General features: G+C 40.6%; 2 protein-coding genes and 1 long non-coding RNA gene across 12 annotated transcripts in view; 1 reads left to right on the forward strand and 2 right to left on the reverse strand.

Annotated features, from left to right (window-relative positions):
• Positions 1-4,639, reverse strand: part of LOC118371232 (uncharacterized) — a 30,134-nt gene extending 25,495 nt beyond the window's left edge. For all 3 annotated transcript variants that reach the window (XR_004822954.2, XR_008105966.1, XR_008105967.1), the window contains exons 1-2: positions 4,490-4,639; positions 968-1,030 (exon numbers count right to left, since the gene is read on the reverse strand). This is a non-coding gene — a long non-coding RNA (uncharacterized LOC118371232). The remainder of the gene's footprint in view (positions 1-967; positions 1,031-4,489) is intronic.
• Positions 4,183-19,108, forward strand: mak (male germ cell-associated kinase). 8 transcript variants are annotated; one of them, XM_052504241.1, is made up of 17 exons: positions 4,183-4,534; positions 4,671-4,923; positions 6,716-7,032; positions 8,998-9,052; positions 9,318-9,439; positions 10,326-10,408; positions 10,885-11,017; positions 11,113-11,284; positions 11,621-11,788; positions 12,222-12,497; positions 14,338-14,543; positions 14,864-15,003; positions 15,169-15,306; positions 15,874-15,948; positions 16,493-16,612; positions 16,815-16,907; positions 18,108-19,108. In XM_052504241.1, the coding sequence occupies exons 3-17, from the start codon at positions 6,932-6,934 to the stop codon at positions 18,266-18,268; spliced, it is 2,043 nt and encodes a 680-aa protein (XP_052360201.1). In that variant the 5' UTR covers positions 4,183-4,534; positions 4,671-4,923; positions 6,716-6,931; the 3' UTR covers positions 18,269-19,108. The 8 variants fall into 8 exon arrangements, with proteins under 8 accessions (XP_052360201.1, XP_035612432.1, XP_035612446.1 ...); XM_035756539.2 differs by lacking the exon at positions 4,183-4,534 and having other exon boundaries at positions 4,546-4,923; XM_035756553.2 differs by lacking the exons at positions 4,183-4,534; positions 10,326-10,408 and adding an exon at positions 9,722-9,801 and having other exon boundaries at positions 4,699-4,923.
• Positions 19,109-19,163: 55 nt separating this feature from the next.
• Positions 19,164-21,258, reverse strand: tmem14ca (transmembrane protein 14Ca). The gene is made up of 5 exons (XM_035756599.2): positions 21,099-21,258; positions 20,435-20,507; positions 20,166-20,267; positions 19,507-19,594; positions 19,164-19,396 (listed from the first exon to the last, which is right to left on the reverse strand). The coding sequence occupies exons 2-5, from the start codon at positions 20,505-20,507 to the stop codon at positions 19,336-19,338; spliced, it is 324 nt and encodes a 107-aa protein (XP_035612492.1). The 5' UTR covers positions 21,099-21,258; the 3' UTR covers positions 19,164-19,335.
• Between the last annotated feature and the right edge of the window lie 3,843 nt (positions 21,259-25,101).

Below are 25,101 nucleotides of genomic sequence, written 5' to 3' on the forward strand. Positions count from 1 at the left end.
TTCAAATGGCAGCACAAAGAGGGTTGGAGACCCACACATCAGAGAATGTTGACATGAATGGGAATATAGGAGTCGTTTTACATTTTTACTGTCAATCTTCCATAGGAATGATAGAAATATAGATCATCGATTTTTATTCAATTTGAATAATGTCCCAGCTAAATTGTAGTGGTCTGAAGGCATATATTTATTTGATTGAGGTCCATTTATATTTATTTGATTGAAATGACCCGCACCCTTTATTCAAGAGTATGCTGTGTCTCAGCTGATCGAGGGCACAACACAAACACCTCAGATTATGTAAAATAGTGCCTAAACTACAACATATACCAGGGGTGTCAAACTCATTCCATGGAGGGCCTAGTGTCTGCTGGTTTTAGTTTTCCCATTCAATGAAGAACAGCAGGTGAGAGAGTTCCTTGCTAATTAGTGACCTTATTTCATCAATCAAGTACCAGGGAGGAGCGAAAACCCGCAGACACTCGGCCCTCTATGGAATGACTTTTTTCACGTGACATATGTGAACCCCAAAAAAAGTTTGTTTTTTTAGATAATTGATGTTTAAGGTTAAGACAACCCTGTTTGTAAGCTTTTAAATAATATAAAACTCAACAGTTTATATTTTCCAGTGATGAAGACATTGATGTCTGATGGTAGGGTGGGGTATGCAAAATGGGTCAACTTTAAGTAGCTCTATCTCGTAAATGTTTTGACATTCAGGTCCAAAAAGTTACTTTCTGACCACTTCTACCATGGGCAAATATGTATGGAATGTTTTGTCCACATCGAACGGGGTGCGGTCATAAAGTGATTGAAATCAAATGCAACGAACCAAATAAGTATTTAAACTTTTCTTGAAATCCAGGATATATTTAGTTATTATAGATGTTTAAATTCGATTACATTTTTTCACTTTGTTTCAAGCATATAAGACGGAAATAATATACAAGTGAATAGAAAAGCTTACATAGACGCCCTTATCAGAGGTGTTGTTTCATGGGGGTGGATGGGGAGTGAGGGAAGACTTCTCCTAGGGGGGAAAAAGAATATCAGGGGAGTTATACACTGCTAATAAATGTTACAAAGGTATCATAATACTCAATAATAGCTCTGCGCAGGTATATTGTGCCAAAAGGAATAGATTATCAACAGTAGGCTAAAATATTTTTAGGTGAGGATGACCCATGACCATCTCTCCCAAGAAGCGTTATTACAACAACCTCATTAAATCAACAGTTTGAACAACCTTCATCAATTACAAACACTGAGACACTGAAGTGTTTTCCAATGCGGAGTTATGACGCCTTGACCGGAGAACCAGTATAGAGGGGGACTATACACTGAGTGTAAAAAACATTAGGAACACTTTCCTTATATCAGGCCTCAGAATAGCCTCATTTCGTCGGGGCATGGACTACAAATTGTCAAAAGCGTTTCACAGGGATGCTGGCCCATGTTACCTCCAATGCTTCCTACAGTTGTGTCAAGTTGGCTGGATGTCCTTTGGGTGGTGGACCCTTCTTGATACACACGAGAAACTGTTGTGAATGAAAAACCCAGCAGCCTTGTAGTTCTTGACACACTCAAACCGCCGGTGTGCCAGGCACCTTCTACCATACCCCGTTCAAAGGCACTTAAATATTTTGTCTTGTTCATTCACCCTCTGAATGGCACACACACAATCCATGTCTAAATTGTGCCAAGGCTTAAAAATCCTTCTTTAATCGAAGTGACTTCAATAAGGGATCATAGCTTTCACCTGGATTCACCTGGTCAGTCTAAGGCATGGAAAGAGCAGGTGTTCCTAATGTGTTGTACACTCAGTGTATGTCCACTGCACCTGAGTCTTATAATAAAAAAGCAGACACTCCATCTCCAACCACTAGTCAAATAAAGGATGAAACTTCAATCAGTAGAGTGCTGCTGGTAGTCAGCTGGTGCTTCTTACTCAGAGAGCTCAGTCCATGCTAAAATCACTTAGAGGATGGGGATGTTAAAAAATCCATTTCCTAGTGCCTTTCCTCCTTGTCCCTTTTGACTGGTCTGTCTGAAGTGTTACTTTGGACACTGAGTGCCTCAGCCTGAGACAATTGGGTCCCTTGCTGCCAGTGTCAGAGCCATGTTACTCTGTTTTGCTATGATAGGTGAAAGAAACAATGGAATAATGGACAAATTGATCAATATAATGTGACTGAAAATTAATGCTTTTCTAGAGGTACGTTTTGAAAATAATTATAGGAGGGTCAACATTTTCTTTGTTAGATTAGACATTTTAAATTATTTATATTGGATCAGGAAAATGGCTCCTGTATTCCTTGTATTGGAAAGCGTTACTGTGAATTTCAATTTGTGTATCACAAACCCTTGTGGATTGAGAAACAAACAACCGGTATACATTATCTCAGTACAGTTCCACTTCATGCCATACGTCTGAATAATTATTTGGGTCCAAGCACAATGACCAATGATGTGATTTTTACAAAATAGTTGTTTAAAGCTAGAGCCCTTAATTGAAACAAAAACGAAGTCGTCACCCCACCTTCGTTTCGGGTAAAAGCTGAGGAATGGGCCTGGAGAAATGTAACCACTTTCAAATTCATAGACAATCTATGATATCAAAATTAAGTGTATGTTTACGTTGGCATTGTTTAAAAACAAGCTTAGGTTGGGTTTTGATGAGGTACGACATTTGAACTAAGCACATGAGGCATTTATATGTTATATTCTTCAAGAATCCATGGGTAGGCCTACCTATCATTAATTTAGAAGCCAAAAAATTATGTCGCAACTCTAAGGACTCAGCTATTGCGATGAGCGAGGTGCAATACCTCGCTTTCACACAGTATCTGCGCATGTGCATGGATTCGCTTTACGCTGTAGGGCGTGGTGGGTACTGCACCAAAACAGCTGGGAAGGTTTTGCCTTGTGCGTCAACGTTCTTTAGTTGTTGGTGCATTGCCACGTTGAAAACAACTGGGAACTCGGAAATCTCTGACTTCCGACTTCAGTGTTTTCAAGACACATAGAACTCAGGAAAAAACGAGCACCAACTGGGAAAAATCGTTTTCAGCGTTTACTACAATTAGGAAGCTGTGTTTTAACATTTAGAAAAGTAAATCATTGCTTTCAAAACGGTTTTCGAAAAACATATGAAAAATAAGGTGCATGTCTGCATATCAGAGAAATCATTTTTCAAATAAAAAATATACAGTTACTGTAGCAGTTTTGCACAGATCCACAAGCGGCATGCCTTCAATTGATGCACCACACTTCCTCCCCAGTTACACTTACACACAGGTGTTCGGAGAATGTTAGATCGCTAATTAGCACAGGTGGCCGCCACTGAGGTGGTCTACATGCCCACTAATAATTCGATATCGAACTGACTATGGCAGTAGGCAGATTATGCAATAGTCATGTAAATGCTTTTCTCTTTCTGAGCAATCTTTAGAATGATTAAAACAGTAAACGCCTTAATTAAATCGGTGTTCCAGCAGTGTATTTGATCTGCGCATGTGCTAGCCTCCCTCTTTAGCTATGTTCGGAACAGCTGAATGTATGCGTTTTAGAAGTCATTTTCACACGCAAACTTATGTCCGAACTCCGAAACAAATACACTTCAGAAAAATAACATTTTCGCTGTGGTAGAATGTTTATTTTGATTGGTGATTTTCTGCATTTATCAGGTTGCCTGATTTCAAAGGGGTCCGTGTAAACAGGATTATTGGGGAAATTGTTATTCTTGCAAAGAATTTAAACGTTTTAAATGGAACTATTATATTAATCTGACAATCATCACATTATTGTGTGGAGGAAACCTCACTCTTGTCTTCCATCTGTATTCAGTAAACAAGCCATGTAAACATGGAGATATGACCCTGTGGGAAGACTAACATTATAAAAGGTGTGTAGTAGTTTAACCTTTTGAAAAAAAATATGTATTGGTGATCTGAAATATGTTCCTTTATGTTTCCAAAAACGTACAGAAAATTGTTAATGTTTAGAGCCAGTGTTAGGGCTTTTAACAAAACTCCCCAGGTCAGGAGATAATTTAATCAATATGCGCTAAAGACGTTAGCCTCTAATGCAGTAGCATCTTTCTAAAACTCCAAAGACCACTGACGTCATTATTTGACCTCGTTTTTTATCCTAGTTCCCAGTTGTCTTGAAAGCACCAATTGACCAACTGGAAACTCTGAAGAAAAGGAGCTCCGACTGGGAAAAAAATAGTTTTGAGCAGTCATCCAACTCGGAATTCCAATTCGGATATTCGGGCATCTTTCTAGAGGTCTGACCTGAAGATCACTGGCGTCATGATTTTACCTCGTTTTTTTCTCCAGAGTTCCAAGTTGTCTTGAAAATGCCAATATAAATTAAACAGAGTCTATGCGTGTAATTGTAAAACACGGCCTTCTATATTCTTATTAATAATCATTCAAACGTCGGAAACGAACTACACTTTTGTGCGAAATGGCTGGCAAACACTTACCTGAGGGAACTGAAGGCGCAGAGATAAGCCTGAAAGGTTGCCTAGGTATGCTGCTCTGTGGGTGACAAAATATGTAAAGAATAATAGCGCCATCTGGTGGCAGTGGGGCTATGGTGAGGGCTATTTTACTGGTATTTGGTTGACTACTTGTGTACTGTGTGCCGTGCTAACACAAATATAGAATCCTGTGGTTTCGTAGGCCCCTGGTTAGCCTTGGTGGTAGGCCTCGACTCTGAAGACACACTCAGGCACGCGACAATAAGTCCCACAAACCATTGCGTTTCCACCTGACATCGTTGGTCTGTGTACGTTGCCAAGGAGAAGCGCCACACACCTTATCGGAACACTAAGGACGCCACTTGCATTTTATCTCAAGAAACTTCAGCGCTATCTTCAAGCTCAGAAAACAGTGGGAGGAACAACACCCTAAAATGGTGAGTTCCGAGAAAATATTTTAAAAAGACAGGCAGCCAAGAAGAAACGTTTTGGCCAAGAAAGAGGGACAGTTGAGAGGACTGTTATTATGGGCATATGTCAACACATGTCCACACATGACAGAACATATAACGTTACTGTTGTGTAGGTTAATTCTAAGCCAAAAATAGGCCTGTATAATAGGCTATATTAATTAAGAGACAGAAGTTTGTCAAATATAATATTATTCAAGGCCTGAATATTCTTTAATCTTAGAAATGTGAAACACTTGGTATCAGCATAGCTTCAATTTAAGGTTAGGTTCTAATATAATTTGAGTTTTATTCATTTGAAATGCAAGGCATCTTGACATATTGGGCCTGTGTCCAATTTTATCATGTCAGTGACAGTAGTTTTTTACCCAGGAAATACTCTCTCCTAATTAAAAACTCTAATTCCCTTGTGGTTGTTAGGTTATCCTAGCACTTTTGGTATGATAAAACGTGTGCATATTTCAGCTTCATCATCGACCTTCAGGAGCTTCTTAATGTCATGTGCCTTTAATACATCTTTGTAATTCCTCCTAAACCCCTCTCTAACAGATTACAATACTGCGAAAGCTTAGTGGACTCCAGCAATCTGTTACAGAGGCCCTTCCTTGCTCACCATTCCCTGCCTATTTTAGAGGCATATGGTCTTAAGAAAGGGAGTTTTGCTATAGACTGGAGCAAGCAATTAAAATCATAGAGAAGATAGAACATAATACTTTTATGCAGTTTTCTCTTTTCAGTTATTTTCTAAAGTGATTTAGGGCAGACTTTTGTCTACTACAAGAAGAGTGCAAAGTATTTTCAAAATATTATTTTCATATTTGATGGAGAGTAGTCTCTTTCCTGTCTTGAAATTCAATTGAGTGGACCAGTCTTATTTAATCCTAGAGAATAATCTAATTCTGTGGCTTTGAATCGACTAGCCTAAATACAGACAGTATACACATATAGTGGTATTATTATTTACCCTAGATGTGCCCATTTTGTTGTTCAAATATGGCTGTTTAGAAAGCTGTTGGCGATATGACTATTCAAATTTCCACCAAATGGCTTCGTCAATCCTACATTGTCTAATTCAGATAAGAAATCTGGTTTGAGATGTCCATTTTAGTCTCTTTTATTGAACAAACTCTAGATTGAGGTAGACTTATATAGCCTCTCTGTCATTTTAGTCTTTTGATAATGGTTTGCTATATTTAGACTATATTGTATCGTCCCCTCAGAATATAACACCAAAGCAACTGGGGTCATAGCCTACATGGGCAACGCTGTGTCTCTGTCGTAAGCATGACATGACATGTTTACCTTAAACAAACCTCTGTACTATAGCAGCCAACACTCTGATTACTGTTGCTGTGCCCCTTGAAATCCAATTGCCAGTCATGCAGGGTTGGGAGCTTGGGATAGAGTGAGTGCTGGTAAGTGAGCATGGTGGTGATGTAATGCCCTATTTATATCCCAGTAGACCTAATCACCGGCAGGCCACGCCTGGCCACGGATGTGTCATGTCCCTGGGTAGTGTGACGACGGCGTCAGCTCAGGCTCAAGCCCTGCTGTCACACACTTAATCCACCTCCTCAACCTCTTTCTCAAGAAGAGAGGATGTTCTCTACTTCTTTACTTTCATTTAACAGCCCTTTCATTGAGATATTTGGGAGCTTCCACTACTGAAAGTCCTATTTTGTCGTTGTCTTATGATTTTCTGTAGGCGACTGGTTACCTTAAAGTTGACAGTATTGTATTTTCTCCTGTGTTGTTGAAGATATGCCAGCATCAGGAAGGAGTGTAACATTTGGCTGACCTCCAGTGTGGCGATCAGGAGAGAGCAATGGTACCGTTCCTGTGTGACCTGTTGTGAATCCCACCAATGAAGAACATAACATATTGACATAGTGAGCGAGAAAGAGAGGACTGGTAGAACTATCATTTAGGAGAGAGAAGCACCCTGCAACTCCCCCAAGCTGATGATTCTGAGACAATGAATCGCTACACGCAGCTGAAGCAGTTGGGAGATGGCACTTATGGCAGCGTGCTGATGGGGAAAAGCAACGAGTCGGGAGAACTGGTGGCCATCAAGAGGTACGTATAGTCCTACACTGGTGGCCATCAACAGGTACATATAGTCCTACACTGGTGGCCATCAACAGGTACATATAGTCCTACACTGGTGGCCATCAACGGGTACATATAGTCCTACACTAGTGAACATCAACAGGTACGTATAGTCCTACACAGGTGGCCATCAACAGGTACGTATAGTCCTACACAGGTGGCCATCAACAGGTACATATAGTCCTACACTGGTGGCCATCAACAGGTATGTATAGTCCTACACTGGTGGCCATCAACAGGTATGTGTGTATAGTACTAATAAACTAGTCAAGGGTCTGGGTGGTTTGTTTACTCACATGGCTTTGTTCTGAGAGGGTAAATGTGTCAGTATGCTTCAGTTTGGCTTCAGCTAGGTGAAACCGAACGAGTGTGCTCACATACTCCCTTAAAAGACTTTTGCTTGAAAAACAAGAAAAAAGCAGCAATAGTACTGTTTGTCAATTTTGAAATGACATAGCCAGTATACACTTCCTTAAAATAGTCAGAATTAATCTGATATAACTCAAGAAATCTTTCATTAATTTTGACATTTTTGCAGAGGAGATCTTAGTCCTATAATTTTACATTAAATGTATGGTGCAGTATTTCTCAATTCAAAAATGTGCATGAAAACGAGTCGTCTCTTGTTGAAAGACTTCATTTAAGAATCCTTACTGTTGAAAGACTTCATTTAAGAATCCTTACTGTTGACCTATCATTGACGAAGGGGTGTCGACTTTGGCTACCGACTTCGGCTTGCCTCGAGAAAAAATTTGTGCCCGAACAGCTGAAAAAACCCTTACCGAAGTCCAAAACTAACAAAAACATCACAAAATGTCACAAACTCTTCCATACTGTTTAGGGAGGGAGGCATGCAGACTCCTTAAGTGTTCTCACAAGCGGCCATTTTGAAGCACATAAGTGCACTACCATCCTAAAATACACCTTCATGAGTCATGATGACTGAAACACCATGCCTGGCACAACGTAGTAACAAGGAAGTGTATATTCAGCTGACAGAAAGGGAAGGGTTAAGCATAGGGATCAATATTGGTTAAGTTCAGGATTAATGTTAGGCTTAAGGTTAGGTTTAAGGTAACCACACTCCGGAACCATACACAATTCTCTGGCTGTATAATGCCTAACTACAAACAAATCCGGCTGAAGTCTCACTTTAGGCTTCCCCATGACTAAGGCAAGCCAGCTTACAACTCTGCCTTTCATCATGGAGGGTAGGTTGAATAATGGATACGGGGGGGTGAACGCTTCGTTACCATGCAAAGTGATAGCCATGGTGACGGTGAAAGGAGTGAAAGTAGTCTGCAGTGTTGTGTTGCTGCGGAGAGAGGCATTGGCGGATGCACGGGAGGAGGAGGAGTGTGATATCTGCAGGTCCTAGTGTCCAGTTACATAATATCAGATGAGAGTGTCAGAATAAAGGTCCTCGACGGATTAGGTTGTACTAGAGTGTCAGTTATACCAGGTGGTGGACCTACTATCTACCAAGCATAGCAACATGTATTAGCTGACACGTAATGGACACCTCCAATGTTCATTGGGAATAAGGTTTAATTTCATGTACAGTACATCTGTAAATGACGCCCCGACGATGCACTAACGCCTTGTTTTACAGTCCTTTTTCAGTTAGTGTTTACCTAGCATTTATTGAAAAGATGTGGTCACTATATAGATAGATACACTTTTGGCACTTTAACTGAAAGAATTAGGCCTAATAATAATTAATATCTTAGCATTACAAATTTAGTAGTGGTGCTTGTATAGATTACAAAGAAACTGAAATGTAAAGATTAGGATATTCTTATGTTATATATTAGTGTGGGATTTCTATGTAAATAGTGGGCTACAGAGTAAATAATAAATATAGTATGTTCCTGTAGAGTGAGAAAATGGTATTGAAACTGTAAACACCATGTCGTTTGTCTCGTTTTACAGAATGAAGAGGAAGTTTTATTCGTGGGAAGAGTGCATGAATCTGAGAGAAGTAAAGGTAAAGATTGGTACACAACACATGATTAACAGAATGTTTTAGGTACATTTCATGTTTCATACAGGATGGTATCAGCACCAACTGGAAGTGCTTACAATTATCACTAACAACAATGACATCCGTGTCTTGCTTATGGAATTTAATTATTCAATTTCTGTTGATATTTTATGATGATTATATACTAGAGAATGTTTGTCACTATATTTCATTTAAAGACATAATCATACTTCATCATCTTGGTCCATCCCATGATGTATTTCCACAGTCCCTGAAGAAGCTGAATCATGCCAACGTGGTGAAGTTAAAGGAAGTCATCAGAGAAAACGACCACCTGTACTTTGTCTTTGAATACATGAAAGAAAATCTCTATCAGCTCATGAAGGACAGGTAAGGGCGTTTCATTTCAAACAACAAAACCTTGAAACCCTGAAAATGGTTTAATAGATAATGCTTGTTGGGGAAGTAATTTATTTAAGAGTGGGAATCAACAGGATTGTGTTCATTTGGCACCAAACTGAAGAAAATAGAAAAAGCTGTATTTTTGTTTTCCGTTACAAAACGTTTAAAAATGTTTTTCGTTCCGTGCCCTTATGAACACAACCCAACATTTATTTGAAGTTTCATATAGAGTCTTATCAGTTGACAATTCTATCAATTCTTCATTTGCAGAAATAAATTGTTCCCTGAATCAGCGATCAGAAACATAAGCTTTCAGATATTACAAGGCCTATCATTTATCCATAAACATGGTAGGTCTCCCGCATAAGAACCACTTGACTCTGTCCTCTGACACACCAAGGACAACTGGGGCTACAGAGGTCTCTGCTGTCACGGGCACTCCCATCATTCATAGAGTTGGCTATTGTCTGTAAACACTGACAAATATTTAGCCTTTCACACGCTAGCTAGCTAGCACCTGGCTGGCTGTCACCCTTGGTTAGACCTCCGTTGTCTTGCTGTTTCGGTGAACGGACATGTGGATACCTCACTTGTGCAACCCAGCGTTGAAAAGCACTTTAAACTTTGAGGTAAACAGGTTTCTAGTCCATCTGGCCTGTTAGAGAGTGAGTGACTTGGCAAGAGTTGTTCTTTTCTCACACCACGCTAACTCAGTCTGTGTTTGTCCAACACGGCCACGGTTTCCACTTGTCCTATGGGCTGCATGCATCCTGGGAGCTGTTTCCCTATCTCATCTCTCTCTCTTCTTATTTTATCTCTTTTCTCCTCCCTCCTTTCTTTTTTCCTCTTGTGTGCCTTTCCTTTGCGCTGCCAGGGAAAATAAGATGTTCACTGAGAATGAAATTAGGAACATCATGTTCCAAGTGCTGTCTGGTATGGCATTTGTGCACAAGCATGGTAAGATGCTTTGTCCTCCTGCTGCTCTTTTGTCTATTGTTTGCGTGACATTGCTTTTTGTAAATTAGCATACTACTCCATGTCGCAAAACCCCATATGATGCATATTAAAGGGATGGTTCACTCCATTGTCTTGGGATTAAAGGGATGGTTGGTTCAAAGTTAGTCTGATATTTTCCTCATAAGTGGTCTCAAGTCAAGCAAAATTTTATTGTATGCTTGTTGTTTGTAGATCCCAGTATATTAGAATCCATCTATAGATGTCAATCCCAAATAAATGTACTGAACTATCAATTTAAAGCCATTTGAATCTATTTTGACTGAATGATTCATGTAAAACTAAAATCCATAACAGTAATCAAGTATGAAATGTGGTCTTCACCTAAACACTCAATGGTCAGTATAAATATTTAAAACGTCCTTCTGGATGACCTGTGAAGAGGTTGAGCTGAGTGTTCTCCATGACCCCTTGCATAGGATTCTTCCACCGGGATATGAAACCTGAAAACCTGCTCTGCATGGGCCCAGAGCTAGTCAAGATAGCCGACTTTGGATTGGCCAGAGAGATCCGCTCCCGCCCCCCATACACGGACTACGTGTCCACAAGATGGTGAGGTACCCTCCATCGTCGGGACTTTTGGTCCCCTCTTATTTTAAACAATGTATAACGAAGTTGAAAAAACGCTGCCCTGTCGTCGTGTCCAGGTATCGCGCCCCAGAGGTGCTGCTCAGGTCGTCCATCTACAGCTCTCCCATAGACATGTGGGCAGTGGGCTGCATCATGGCTGAGCTCTACACACTTAGGCCTCTATTCCCCGGGAACAGCGAGGTGGACGAGATCTTCAAGATCTGCCAGGTTCTGGGGACAGTCAAGAAGGTAAGAGAGGGAAGAGCAACCAATTCTCTGTCTACAGAGAGATATAGTACTAGTGTGATATAGTTTAAATGATGGCCTGGTGAAAATGTGTGTGCTGGAAGTAATCCAGTAAACTAGCTCATTTAAACTGGTTAGAATAATACTGTTTTCTATTGACATTTGTGTAATGGAATCTGTTTCTAATACAAATCTATTACAATTAGCTCTAATGGGTTTGAATAGTTGACATACTGTATTGCTTCCAATATACACAGATATTATGAAGCATTGAGAGAGTTAATGAAACGTCATACAGTATTATTTCTCTAAATTAACTTTCCTCTCCTGTTCTACCAGTCTGACTGGCCAGAGGGATACCAGCTGGCCTCGGCCATGAACTTCCGCTTCCCTCAGTGTGTGCCCACCCACCTGAAGACCCTCATCCCCAACGCCAGCACAGAGGCCATCACCCTGATGAAGGACCTGCTCATGTGGGATCCTAAGAAAAGACCCACGGCCGTGCAGGTATTCAGTCATCACAGTGCTGTAGCCTGCTCCCAGATCTGTTTCAACTCCTATATGTAACTGATGGGGCATGATAAAAACTCATTCCTCAGCTTGAAATGTCTCTCCACGCCACCAAATTTCTAGCTATTTGGTGACATAGCTGGCTAAGATGTTGTCAAAAGACTGAGGTTCTGAGTTCCAGTTTCTGTGTTAGCTGGTGAGGGAGGAATAGGTATGGTTAAGCAGCACCGTAATGCCTGTTACATAGTCGTTGGCTAGGTGTGCAGTGAGTCATGCCCACTAAGACTGATTACCCCAAGAGCCTCATGGGGCTCTTCTGTGTGCTGCTTACGCAATGCCTGTTTATGGCTGGTCAACGTATGTCCTTTATGTTCTGGAGTCATTAATGATAAGTAATTCATCCTATTCATATCCCCATTCTGTGTTCTAGGCTCTGCGGTACCCTTACTTCCAGGTGGGTCAGGTGTTGGGGCCTCGGCCCGGTAGTGAGATACGCAAGGCCACGGTGAGGACTCAATCCCGAGGCTCATCAGAGCCCAAAGGTGAGCTGCAGTCCTCTTCAGGAGACTCCTCTGCCCGGACGTCTCAGGGCAACCACCCCAAAGCTTCCAGCAGACACCACCAGGCCCCCCAACAGCCCCTCCAGCAGACAGACCATCAGATTGACCAGACATCTCCACATGACCAAGTCATTAACTCCAACACGGTGGGTGGCAGGACTGTGTCCATACAAAGAGATCTGAGGAAACATGGAATAGCTGCTAAACATGTTAAAATCAGTAGCAGTTATATAACAATTGTAACATTATTACGCAGTCCCCCCTTGAAATCAAACTCGGAGACATCTGGGTATCTATTTGGACTTTGACATATACAGTTGAAGTCGGAAGTTTGCATACACTTAGGTTGGAGTCATTAAAACTCGTTTTTCAACCACTTCACAAATGTATTGTTAACAAACTATAGTTTTGGCAAGTCGGTTAGGACATCTACTTTGTGCATGACACAAGTCATTTTCCCAACAATTGTTTCCAGACAGATTATTTAACTTACAATTCACTGCATCACAATTCCAGTTTAGATACACTAAGTTGACTGTGCCTTTAAACAGCTTGTAAAATTCCCGAAATGATGTCATGGCTTTAGAAGCTTCTGATAGACTAATTGACATAATTTGAGTCAATTGGAGGTGTTCCTGTGGATGTATTTCAAGGCCTACCTTCAAACTCAGTGCCTCTTTGCTTGACATCATGGGAAAATCAAAAGAAACCAGCCAAGACCTCAGAAAAACAATTGTAGACCTCCACAAGTCTGGTTCATCCTTGGGAGCAATTTCCAAATGCCTAAAGGTACCACGTTCATCTGTACAAACAATAATACGTAAGTATAAACACCATGGGACCAGGCAGCCATCATATCGCTCAGGAAGGAGACGCGTTCTGTCTCCTAGAGATGAACGTACTTTGGTGCGAAAAGTGCAAATCAATCCCAGAATAACAGCAAAGGACCTTGTGAAGATGCTGGAGGAAACAGGTACAAAAGTATCTATATCCACAGTAAAACGAGTCCTATATCGACATAACCTGAAAGGCTGCTCAGCAAGGAAGAAGCCACTGCTCCAAAACCACAATAAAAATAGCCAGACTACGGTTTGCAACTGCACATGGGGACAAAGATTGTACTTTTTGGAGAAATGTCCTCTGGTCTGATGAAACAAAAATAAAACTGTTTGGCCATAATGACCATCGTTATGTTTCGAGAAAAGGGGGGAGGCTTGCAAGACGAGGAACCCCATCCCGACCGTGAAGGGCGGGGGTGGCAGCATCATGTTGTGGGGATGCTTTGCTGCAGGAGGGACTGGTGCACTTCACAAAATAGATGGCATCATGAGGGGGGGAAATTATGTGGATATATTGAAGCAACATCTCAAGACATCAGTCAGGATGTTAAAGCTTGGTTGCAAATGACTCTTCCAAATGGACAATGACCCCCAAGCATACTTCCAAAGTTGTGGCAAAATGGCTGAAGGACAACAAAGTCAGGGTATTGGAGTGGCCATCACAAAGCCTTGACCTCAATCCCATAGAAAATGTGTGGGCAGAACTGAAAAAGCAGGTGCGAGCAAGGAGGCCTAGAAACCTGACTCAGTTACACCAGCTCTGTCAGGAGGAATGGGCCAAAAATCACCCAACTTATCATGGGAGGCTTGTGGAAGGCTTCCCAAAATGTTTGACCCAAGTTAAACAATTTAAAGGCAATGCTATCAAATACTAATTGAGTGCATGTAAACTTCTGACCCACTGGGAATGTGATGAAAGAAATAAAAGCTGAAATAAATCATTCTCTCTACTCTTATTCTGACATTTCACATTCTTAAAATAAAGTGGTGTTTCTAACTAACCTAAGACAGGGCATTTTTACTATGATTAAATGTCAGTAATTGTGAAAAACGGAGTTTAAATGTATTTGGCTAAGGTGTATGTAAACGTCCGACTTCAACTGTAACTGAATGACTTATGTCCTATGAAATGTATTGCGTTTGGCAGAAGCCATCTGTCGTGGTGGGGACTGGGAGTGAGACCAGTGCAGCGGTGGGTGTGAAGAGCGGGCGGAGGCGCTGGGGCCAGACAGTGGTAAAGGCAACAGAGAGCTGGGATGAGTCAGAACCTTCTGAGACCTCTGTGTCCCACTCCAAGAAACCCAGCCTTGGATCAGAGGAGGAGAAGGGCCCTAAGGACCATAGTAATGCACAGTAAGATCAATGATTATATTACAGCAGGGGACCATTCTCCTCTTCCTCCCTGCATAGATGTCTCCTTGTATTGATTTACCTGTAACCTTTTGTTTACATTTCATGTATTATGGCACAAACCAATTACCTTTCTGTGACGACCGTTATACTATTTGTGCAAACGATGAGATAGAAAAGTGGCCTTTACAGTTAGCTACCCTGTTATAGGTTGATTTACCTGTAGGAGGTTCATATTCAATCTAACTGAAATATTTCATTGGCTGAGATGAATCGTCTGAGTTGTTCCGACTGTTTGATTTTCTGCCTTTCTTATCTATCAGATCCAAAGAGCAAAAACCGATATACTCCTTCAGCACTGTTACTAAGTTACCAAGCAATATTAAGAAGGGCCAAATGGACTCCAGTCTCCCGGGCTCCTCAGCAAGACAACATTACCTTAGTCAATCAAGATATCTGCCTGGTAAGACCAACTGAAAATGTGCTTATTTGTTTGTTTGTTTTAAACAAGAAGAATGTGAGATAAGCAAGTCATTTGTAGGAGGTATATTTTCTCATGTATCAACTGGTCCTCTTATGTCAGTTTCAGCCATCCACATTTTCAGACCCAGCTCTTCTTTCCTTACAGGGTTGATCGGCAAGAACTCTGTAGACAAGGAGCCCAGTGGGCCGACACTCCGAGATCTGTGGGACAACTCCACCAATGTCAACAGTAAACCCCTCGGCCCCATTGGAGCTGGTTTGTCCGTCACCAGAGTCAACGCAGGTAACCCTTTGTCGCTTTATATTACACGCTTGCCCTCCTACTCTTATGCCCCCATATCACAAAGGGCCTACACGTCATATGCTTTAGTTCTACAATGCTCATTTCCTGATTCGCCCTGATCTTTTAGTGTTGACTCGGCACAAAAAAGGCAACTGTTTGGAGTATGCTACTGTGCTTAAGCGTCTGGGCCACTTTGGAGACGGGAGCCTCCATTATTCATTTGTCATGTAGACAGACACACAATATGTGCCTCTGTGCTCTCTCTCTGCCCCCCACTTTCCTTATTCATGAGATTAGAGGATTATTAAGACAGTTGCTTAGGATCAAGTGTCTCCAAGCCCACCCTCCATCTTGAGTTTATGGACCGGATGGCCCAATCTCTCACAGAAATCTACAGTAGCCTTCCTCATCTTCGTCTCTATTTCTGACTTATATTTCACTGTGCTTCTCTAATGACTCGATAAATTGTTGCATCATTTCACCAATTTCTCTCCTTTCCGCTCGCTCTTGTCCCTCTGCTTTCATGTGTGTATTGTCTTATCCCCCTGTCATTAACTGTGGGAGCAGAAGACACTGATAACCCTTCTGATAAATCTACGGATAAATCTGTTCTAAAAGAAAGAATACCTGATTCAGCTAAAGGTACTTTACCTGTAAAGGCTTTTAGTATTGAATGTTCATGTCTTTGTATGTTCATGGATTCCTGCTGTTGACCTCTGCTGACCTCTAGCTAAGATCTATAGTAAAAATTAATTGAAGTGGTTTATTATTAAGTATAGTCATTAGCAATAATGCCCAATTTTCATAAACATTTAGTAACATTTTGTTACGTATCTGTTTTATGGTGGATATACTAAAATGAAATAAGTGTTTCTGCTTATGCAACCATTTCCCTAATACTGTGGGTGTGGGTTAACATGTTGATGAGCCCAGCCAATTATGACACAGCAGGAGAGGGAGCCCAAACACACAGTGCTACACGAGAACCACGCTCCAGATTACTAAATAGATTAAGGTTGCTGGAACCATGGTCATTTTTATGACTGAACTCTAAATAACAAATGAACTGCTGCTAAAGATGTACAAGTGAAGCGTTATTTGTTATGAATAAAGTTTGTCTGAATTAAATCATTGTTATGAATAACATTTGTCAACATTTAAATCAATTCGTTTTTTTGTCTTTCAGGAAACTTTGTCAGTACAAAGTACAATCTGTCTGGAGGTTATGTTCCCTCCTTTCAGAAGAAAGAGGTTGGCTCTGTGGGTCAAAGGATCCAGCTTGCTCCTCTTGCCGGCCAGCACACAAGTAAGATCCTATAGTTACCATTTTAATTGGCATAAAAATGCTCTGGTCTTTGGACTAGATGGCACAGCAGACACAGATAAGGCCACTTGGAAGGGATTTATACCATTACATGCTTTCTCTTTTTCTGACATTTCGTCATTCTTTACTCATTTTCTATTATTATTTTTTTTGCATTAAACTCATCTCTTGCTGTCCCTCTCAGTTGATCTTGCTACTCCTGATAACAAAAATGTCAAACCAAAACCTTCAAAGACAAAGTCCACTTCCACCACGCCCATGAGTGAAAACACTGAAGGTAATGCAGTGTTTCAGTCCCAGGCTAATAATATCAAATACGCCAATTAGCAGAGGCTTTTATCCGGAGCAAATTACACTACAATGAGTGCATACAGTTTATGTGTATGTATGCGACCCCTCTGGGAATTGAACCCACTACCTTGGTGTTGTTACCATCATGCTCTTAATACCGACCCACACAGGTACTGATGTAGGTGCCATTTGAAGTCTATTTATATATAGCAATCATCTGTTAGTCAATAGCCTGCCCTTAAACCTGATAAGAAGCCTGTGATTCTTTGTTAGGCCACAGTTGGAAAGGGAGCCCGAATACGCACTGTGAACCGGGGATCTGCATTGCTAAAGATCTGAAGCACTTAATCAACATTTACATTCATCTACATTACATTAGCTAGAGCCATTTTGATGCATTGTTATGAGCACTTATTGGGCTCAGTCAAAGTGACCAGATGGTCTCCCAGGGATATCTGTCTCAAGCAGACAAGGGAGACGGTTACATTGAGGCTGGGGTAGACACGCTATATCCCTGTCTAGAAACAACTCCCTCATACCAGTAGACACTATATCCCTGTCCAGAAACAACCCCCTCATACCAGTAGACACGCTATATCCCTGTCTAGAAACAACTCCCTCATACCAGTAGACACTATATCCCTGTCCAGAAACAACCCCCTCATACCAGTAGACACGCTATATCCCTGTCTAGAAACAACTCCCTCATACCAGTAGACACTATATCCCTGTCCAGAAACAACCCCCTCATACCAGTAGACACGCTATATCCCTGTCCAGAAACAACTCCCTCATACCAGTAGACACTATATCCCTGTCCAGAAACAACCCCCTCATACCAGTAGACACGCTATATCCCTGTCCAGAAACAACTCCCTCATACCAGTAGACACTATATATCTCTGTTCAGAAACAACCTCCTCATGCCAGGGCACTTGCCTAGATCTGAAAGGATTGGACAGGTATAAAAATATATCTGTTGCTCCACCTTGCCAACTGATAAATTGTGTAGAATATTGCATATACCTGCACAATACTCTGATCTACACACGTGCCTATATGGGTGGTAGGGGTGTTGTTTCAGGATTGTACCTGGGTGTCTGTTAATAGAGGGAGTCCTGTAAATATGGAATAGTAAATTCAGCACATGGAGGTGTCACTCACTCAGATCTTTTTTTCTTTTCAGATTACGACGGCTGGAAAAGGAGGGCGGACAAGCCTCAAATGAAAGGCCAGGACTACTCTGCCCTGGGGAAAACCTCTGGCAACCTTCTGACTAGAGGTCCACCTGTACAGCCAGTCCATGGGAGGGTAGACTGGGCATCCAAGTATGGAGGCAATCGGTAGTGCATCAAGAGATGCTATTAAACCAACTCACAGGTTTAGCCAGTCTTTGCGCTAAGGAAAACCTTTTGTTGCTCTGCTCTGAATTTTACTACCCTCGGTGAATGTACTTCTGAAAGACCTCCAATACATTATTACAACTAAGTAGCACATGTACTGGGATGTTCAAGGAGATATATACATGTTTGTTTTATACTGGCATCATTGGGTGATGTATGAAGGAAAGACATACGCCAGGAGGCCTGATCCCTGTACCTTCAACAGAAGACCCGGCGTCATCTATCGCAGTGTTTTCCAACTCCAGTCCTTCAGTAACCTCAACAGTACATACTGTTGTTGTAGCCCCGGACAAACATACCTGATTCAACTTGAATCAGGTGTGCTAGTCTTGGGCCACAACAAATATGTACTTGAGGACCAGAGTTGGGAAACACTGATCTACTGTATGGTAATTGATGATAGACTGGCTGATAGGGCTGCTCTAAAGTATCCCTCAAAGATAACCATGTCCCGAAACCCATTGGGTGTTGTCTGGATGGAGTCTGATGCCGAAAAATGACATTCGTCTTACAATTGGTTTTATTTGATTAGAACCAATAACGGTGGATTTTGTATTTTAGATTTTTATAATGTTACAGTTTCTATTTTTTAACTTTTGTTTACATTACTCAACTCCAATGAAATTATATAAGGAAATGTTTCCTATCACTCATTGTAATCTCTTGAATAGCCACTTACTGTATCAGTGGCTAAAGAAGTGTTGACTTCAGTTATGTATTATGACAATCCACGCTTAAGATGCAGCTATTAAACACTGGCCATTTCTTAAAACCTTTTACACAACTTAACGGTTCATTCATGTAATGACAATCTGTGTAACAATATGAACAAAAACACATGCCATCCTTGTAATTTTATAAACAAGATAAATCAGTGTTCAATTATACATTTTTACAAAATAACATCCACATATGACTGATGACCGGTTGTGCCTGAATAATACAAGACAATGGAAAAGAAAGAGGATAATGATTTTTACATCAGTGTCTGAAAGTGTTCACATCAGTGTATTATGACTCCTGGGGCTTCTGCAGCAGCATTCCAACACTGAGCTTTCCCACCATAAGGATACTAGAAAGTAGAGAAAATAAACGTTAAGTACTGTAAGATCATGTACTGTATCATCTACATGCATACCTATGACCTATTCCTGAAATGAAGGAGTTGGTCATCTCAACTACCTTGCTGCTGCCATCATTCCAGCAGGCATAATCTTCCTGGAGCCGTAGAATCTCTTTCCCATCACACCTGCCAGGGCTCCTGATGTGACTGTGATACAGGGGGAAATGACTCTCAGTACAGTATAGTAGGCCTATTGTAGACCTACTCAATAGGGGACCATCATGCTCTCCCAGAAGCTTGGCTGGTGCGTAAAACCCGCAAATTCAAATGTGTAATGGGTCCACACTCAAAAAGATGTTGCACGTCTGTGTATGCTATCCCCGACGCAGTGAAAATTACAATTGAAAAGTGAAGTAAGCTTTATGTAACATCTTGAGTGAGGACCCATTACATCTTGTCTATTGTAAACCTAATCATCATGAGTATCTAGTTAGCGGTGATCAAATGAGGTCTGGGCGATGGGAGGCCTGTTGCAAGTGTAACTGGTGTGAAATGGCTAGCTAGTTAGCGTGTTTCAGTCGGTGACGTCACTCGCTCTGAGACCTGAAGTAGTTGTTCCCTTTGCTCTGCAAGGGTCATGGCTTTTGTGGCGCGATGGGTAACTGTTGTCAGTGTGTGCAGAGAGTCCCTGATTCGGGGCGAGGGAAGGAAGCTATACTGTTACGGTTTTATGAATGTGAAAGCATGCTTGTATAAGGGCCAACACAAGTTCACCAACCTAATGACACCCAAATATTTTTGGGATCTTGTGATATCTGGTAGGCACCAACCCCAGCTAGGCCCCCAAATAGAAGACCTGCTGCCAAAGAGGGGACACTGCCTGGAGACACAAAAAGAAGTACAGGGTGAGTGGTAACTTGGTTACCAGTTCATTATCAAGTATGGGCAAGCACAAGAGTAGAAATGATAGAATAAATTAAACTCACCTGTAAATGGCTGCATAACTATATAATTGAGTAGACCCAGATGGCACAATAATAAACTTACCTGCTTTGACATAGCCCATCGCTCCCCCGGATGCAATGAGGGCTGCATACCCATATCCAGCCCAATCAGTCATCTAGATTAGGACACATAACGAAATAATGAGGGAGAACGTGACTATCGCCATTCCCCACACACCCACTGCAGAACAATTGGCTGTGGGCACGTGCAGACGATACAAATGTAGCAAATTAGTAATAGAAGATTAAACGATCATTTTGTTGCGCTGTGCCGGTCATTTTTTTTTACATAGTTGCAAAACACAAATGACTGTACATACAGTATGAATGTGGTAAAAAGAAAAAACGTGGGCAAATAAATGGTATCTGCAGCTGAACTGTTCTTCCATACAATAGCCTATCCTAGTTTAGCTGAATTCCTCAGGGGAACACCGTGGTTCATTTCCCCAACGTTGATCACATATTTGACTTTCTTCGGTACATTTTGTGTGTCGGTTGGGTAACTAGTAGGCTAAGCCAGTCCCACAAGAGTAAGTCAGAGCAACATAGCCTAGCATCAATGTTACGAGAGCAGTATACCACAGTAGCCTACATGCATACTAGAATCTCGACTAGCATGTATGTTTGCTACCGATATTAATTTATATGCAGATACGTTATCAAACTCTGAAAACATTTGGATACTAAAACACTCGTTTGTGTACAACCTTGCTGCTTGATACGTCCTTTACCGCTGTTTCGTAGTGACAACCGAGCCACCAATGATGGCGCACACACAACGTAAATCGTAGCAATGACGCATTGCCAAATAACTGATGGGAAGTGAAGTTTTTCTCAACATGGCAGACAGTATACCATCAGCTGTCTGGCACACAACTAGAACTCGTAATCCCATTTAACTAAACCCAAAACGTTTTAAAAGTGACAACATAGAGAATTATAGAAGCCTCTGGTTGCCAAAAGGCCGATTTAGCATGGGCAGCGCCATTGAGGGCATCCACCATGCTTCCGCCATTTTGAAGTAGTCAAAGTAATCAACTGGGTGAAGATTCCTGGGGGTTGTATCCTCAATAGAGCTGCCAATGCTGTCACAGCCGCTATAATGGCACAGGTATAAAGATTATGCTGCGTCCACATGCTAGTCGCAACTAGGAAACGCTGAAATCTACAACTTGCAAACTGGTTGTAGTTATACACGTGCCACGTTCAAGTGGATAGCAAGTCGAACATTTCTGAGTCCCGACTAGCATATGAACGTAGCATAAATCCTCTTCTATCTCTATGACTGACACCCTTTCAAAATGGGAGCGTTTTAGTTGTAAAGGCTAAAGCAACCGCTGGTAGATGAATGTGGAGAAGTGAAGTCGGGGGAGGTTTTCCAACAGCAAGGCTCAGATCCAACATGGCAGTGTTGTCATTGTTGATAAAGGTTTTTATTTATAATGTCGAAATAAACATGTCTCCAACCCCAATATCACACACTCACAAACTGAAATCAAACAATATGTGTGTGCATTGCACAATCAATTAGTGAGAGAGCCTCAAACATCACATTCATTTCTAGGCCTACATTTATGAAAAGTAATACATTGATTACATAGCATTGTTAAATACAAGTGGTGGGCCTAATGTGTCACAATACATTCACTGAAAATAAGGTTCCACATATATCTTTACTATCAGTTGTTTTTCATCAATTAATTACAGTGACTTTTAACAGAGCTCGTGTGATTTTAATGCTATTGGGCGCATTCCGGCAGATCACTTTTGTCAAGTCGGTGACATGGTCGGACTACTGCATTTGCGCCCACCCATAGTGAAGAGAGAGAAATGTGCTGTTTTATAATGCTATTCTACACATTTTATCATAAGGATAAGAGAAAATGTTGCAGTTTAAAATAAAATTTGCCCAATTCTACACTTTTTGCCATGGGGCAGGTATTTGTTGTTCTTGTGGTTTTATAGTTCATCTCTTGCTTTTGTTCATATTTTGCCACTAGGCTGATAAAACATTTTGCAGTTTCAAAGCAAATTTCCTGCTATTCTAAATATTTTCCCATGAGGTTGAGAGACAATTTTGCAGTTTTAAAGCAAATTTCCTGCAATTCCACACACTTTGCTGTCATATGCTATCTGGGAACACTGCGTGCCCCTTCGGTAATCCGGCCCTGGTCAGTCACCACCTTTCAAAGTGTGTTGCTTTATGGGGATAAAAATGGTCCGATTTGCATCTACTGCAAGTTTCTGCAGTTGCTCTTCAATGACATCCTGCAGCCATTGCCTGCATTGTGGGTGGCTTTATTGTCAACAAATCATTTTTATTGTATTTTTAACTCACACGAACATGACCAAAGACATGATTGAAACATGAACCAACATTGCTGTGAATCATGAAGTGGATACATAAGGCCTAATACTGACAAGAATATCCTCTGTCAGAGATACGGCCAATATGAGTTGAATTTGAGTGTTTGTAAGGTGTTTTAGATTGACATATTTTCAGAATGGAGCACTATAGTCAACTAGATCTTCTGTCAAAACAGAATAGGTCTATCAAGTACCTAAGTAAGTGAAATATGTAATAACTGTCCAGGTGAATTGACTACATTTTTTTTTGGGAGTGATATGGTCCCTTTAAATTGTATAATTTCAGCCACAAGATGGCGCAAGAGGATCAATTAAGATTTATGCCTGTTGACGTCTGTGTCCAGATTGGGCCAAATCTGAGATGATTATCATTATGAAGGATTTTAGGTTGAGATCAAAGGGTTAATTTGAAAGAAGAATATGTGTTCGATTCCAGTATAACGCATAAATCACTCTTATACGTTATTGATATAACATAAAGTTAATTTTGGCATATAGATTATTTTTTTAAATTGTCTTATCCTTGCAGTGATATGAAAACTGATGTTGCGAACTGTACTGCACAGACCTGGTAGGCTTTTGGCTTACTATTTCTTCCTGTATTTCCATTTGAGTACATTTGGTTTCAATTACAGTTGAATTTGAAACTTTTTTGCCTTTCTGCAGCGCTTTTCTTTCTTTTAGAACTTGATGGCGCCAGACCACAGTTTATTCTTCTGGGGATCATAATTTGAAAACCAACGATTGTTTCATCACTTGAAACGCATAGGGAAACGCATACACAACCAGAAATCCAGAATGCATAACATTATGTGAGAGGCCTCTCTATAGATTTGCGGAGGAATATAATATAGGCAAATTCTGTGTAAATGATGTTTTACTCCTGGATAATGGTAAATACCTTGCAGCGGAGTGATTTTATAGTGCTTCAAACCATTAGATATTTCTTTACTTGGCTATACGGATTAGCCTTTCATCACTCCTAACTTGTTAAATAATGAATAAAGTATTGCGTCAAAGTTTGGACAAATAAGAATTACGCACGAGGATGCGTTTCTCTAGCCATTGTAATATTTTATGACATGTCGTGTTTTGAAGTAGACCATTTATTTAGCGTAGGACTAATAATTCAATAAACATCTGAAATACTACTACTATTACTACTAATAATAATAATAAATGTTAGATGTTATTGGCAAAATGCATTGCGCATTATCCTTGCTAAATTGTGAGATATATCAATGCCCAAAAGGTGCAACCAGTCGTTTCAGTATCGTTGCCTATTAAACATCTTGTACGGTTTTATGATGCTTAACTGAAATTGTGCCTGGGGCTCCTGGCAGGGGTGGAAGTGGTTGAAACCAAGCCTTAGACAAACAGGTTGGATATTCACATGGAAACGGATCCTGTCCAGAACTCTTTAACACACTTGCTCGCGTTCCCTGTGCACAGTACTGCAGTAAGCTACACCTTGTTGCTCTGAATATATGTTTTAGATTGTTCTATATTTTATCTGTATTCCTGCCTGCACTTTTATTCTTTTCAAATCGATTTTCTTTGAAGACAAATATTGAGGGAATATTAAAGTTTCCCAAATATAGTACAAATATGTATAGAATACAAGTTTATAGACCGCACAGTTGCCAAACACCACAGTCAAATGCAAGACAAAAACAAATATGTAGTCTAAAATATTTCAATATTTGCCCAATTGTATGACTGTAATTCAACTGAGCTGTGTTTTCTCAGGAAAAGGCCTGTTGTTTAAAATAAGCTATATATCTAGACTATATGGCTTATATAGATAGCACTGTTGAATTTGAAATGGAATACTTATCGTTATGGTTTATTTGTCATATTTATATCAACTAAATAATACATCATAATTCAAGCCAGATATATCTTTCCATCCTGAAATTGACAGTGCTGTGCAACCATGTTGTGGAGCGCCCCATAGGTAGAGTCGACATGTGTCCCGTTAGAATTAGAAAGAAAATACTTTTCGACCATCATTACCATTAACACCTCGTTGAGCGCACGTGTTGCTCTTTTTATTTTTTGGTGTGCCTGGTGAAGAGCTGAGCTCATTCATTTCTGGCCTGAGGCGTCTTCATAAGTATGTATTAGAAATAAACAGATGATAAATAAACCATGACCCCAATACACGTAAGGGAACCTTGTAGATTGTGTTTAAGTAATGATGTTACAGTTAACCTTCAGATTTTATCTTGACACAGTTTAATTTTTAATGTGAATAAATATTTTATAATCAACTGATATTGATATGATGTTGATATTCAATAATATATAGATTTTTCATTTACTTTTGTATTTTACATAAAT

This window comes from Oncorhynchus keta, chromosome 4 (assembly GCF_023373465.1).
Source record: "Oncorhynchus keta strain PuntledgeMale-10-30-2019 chromosome 4, Oket_V2, whole genome shotgun sequence".
Lineage (NCBI taxonomy): Eukaryota > Metazoa > Chordata > Actinopteri > Salmoniformes > Salmonidae > Oncorhynchus > Oncorhynchus keta.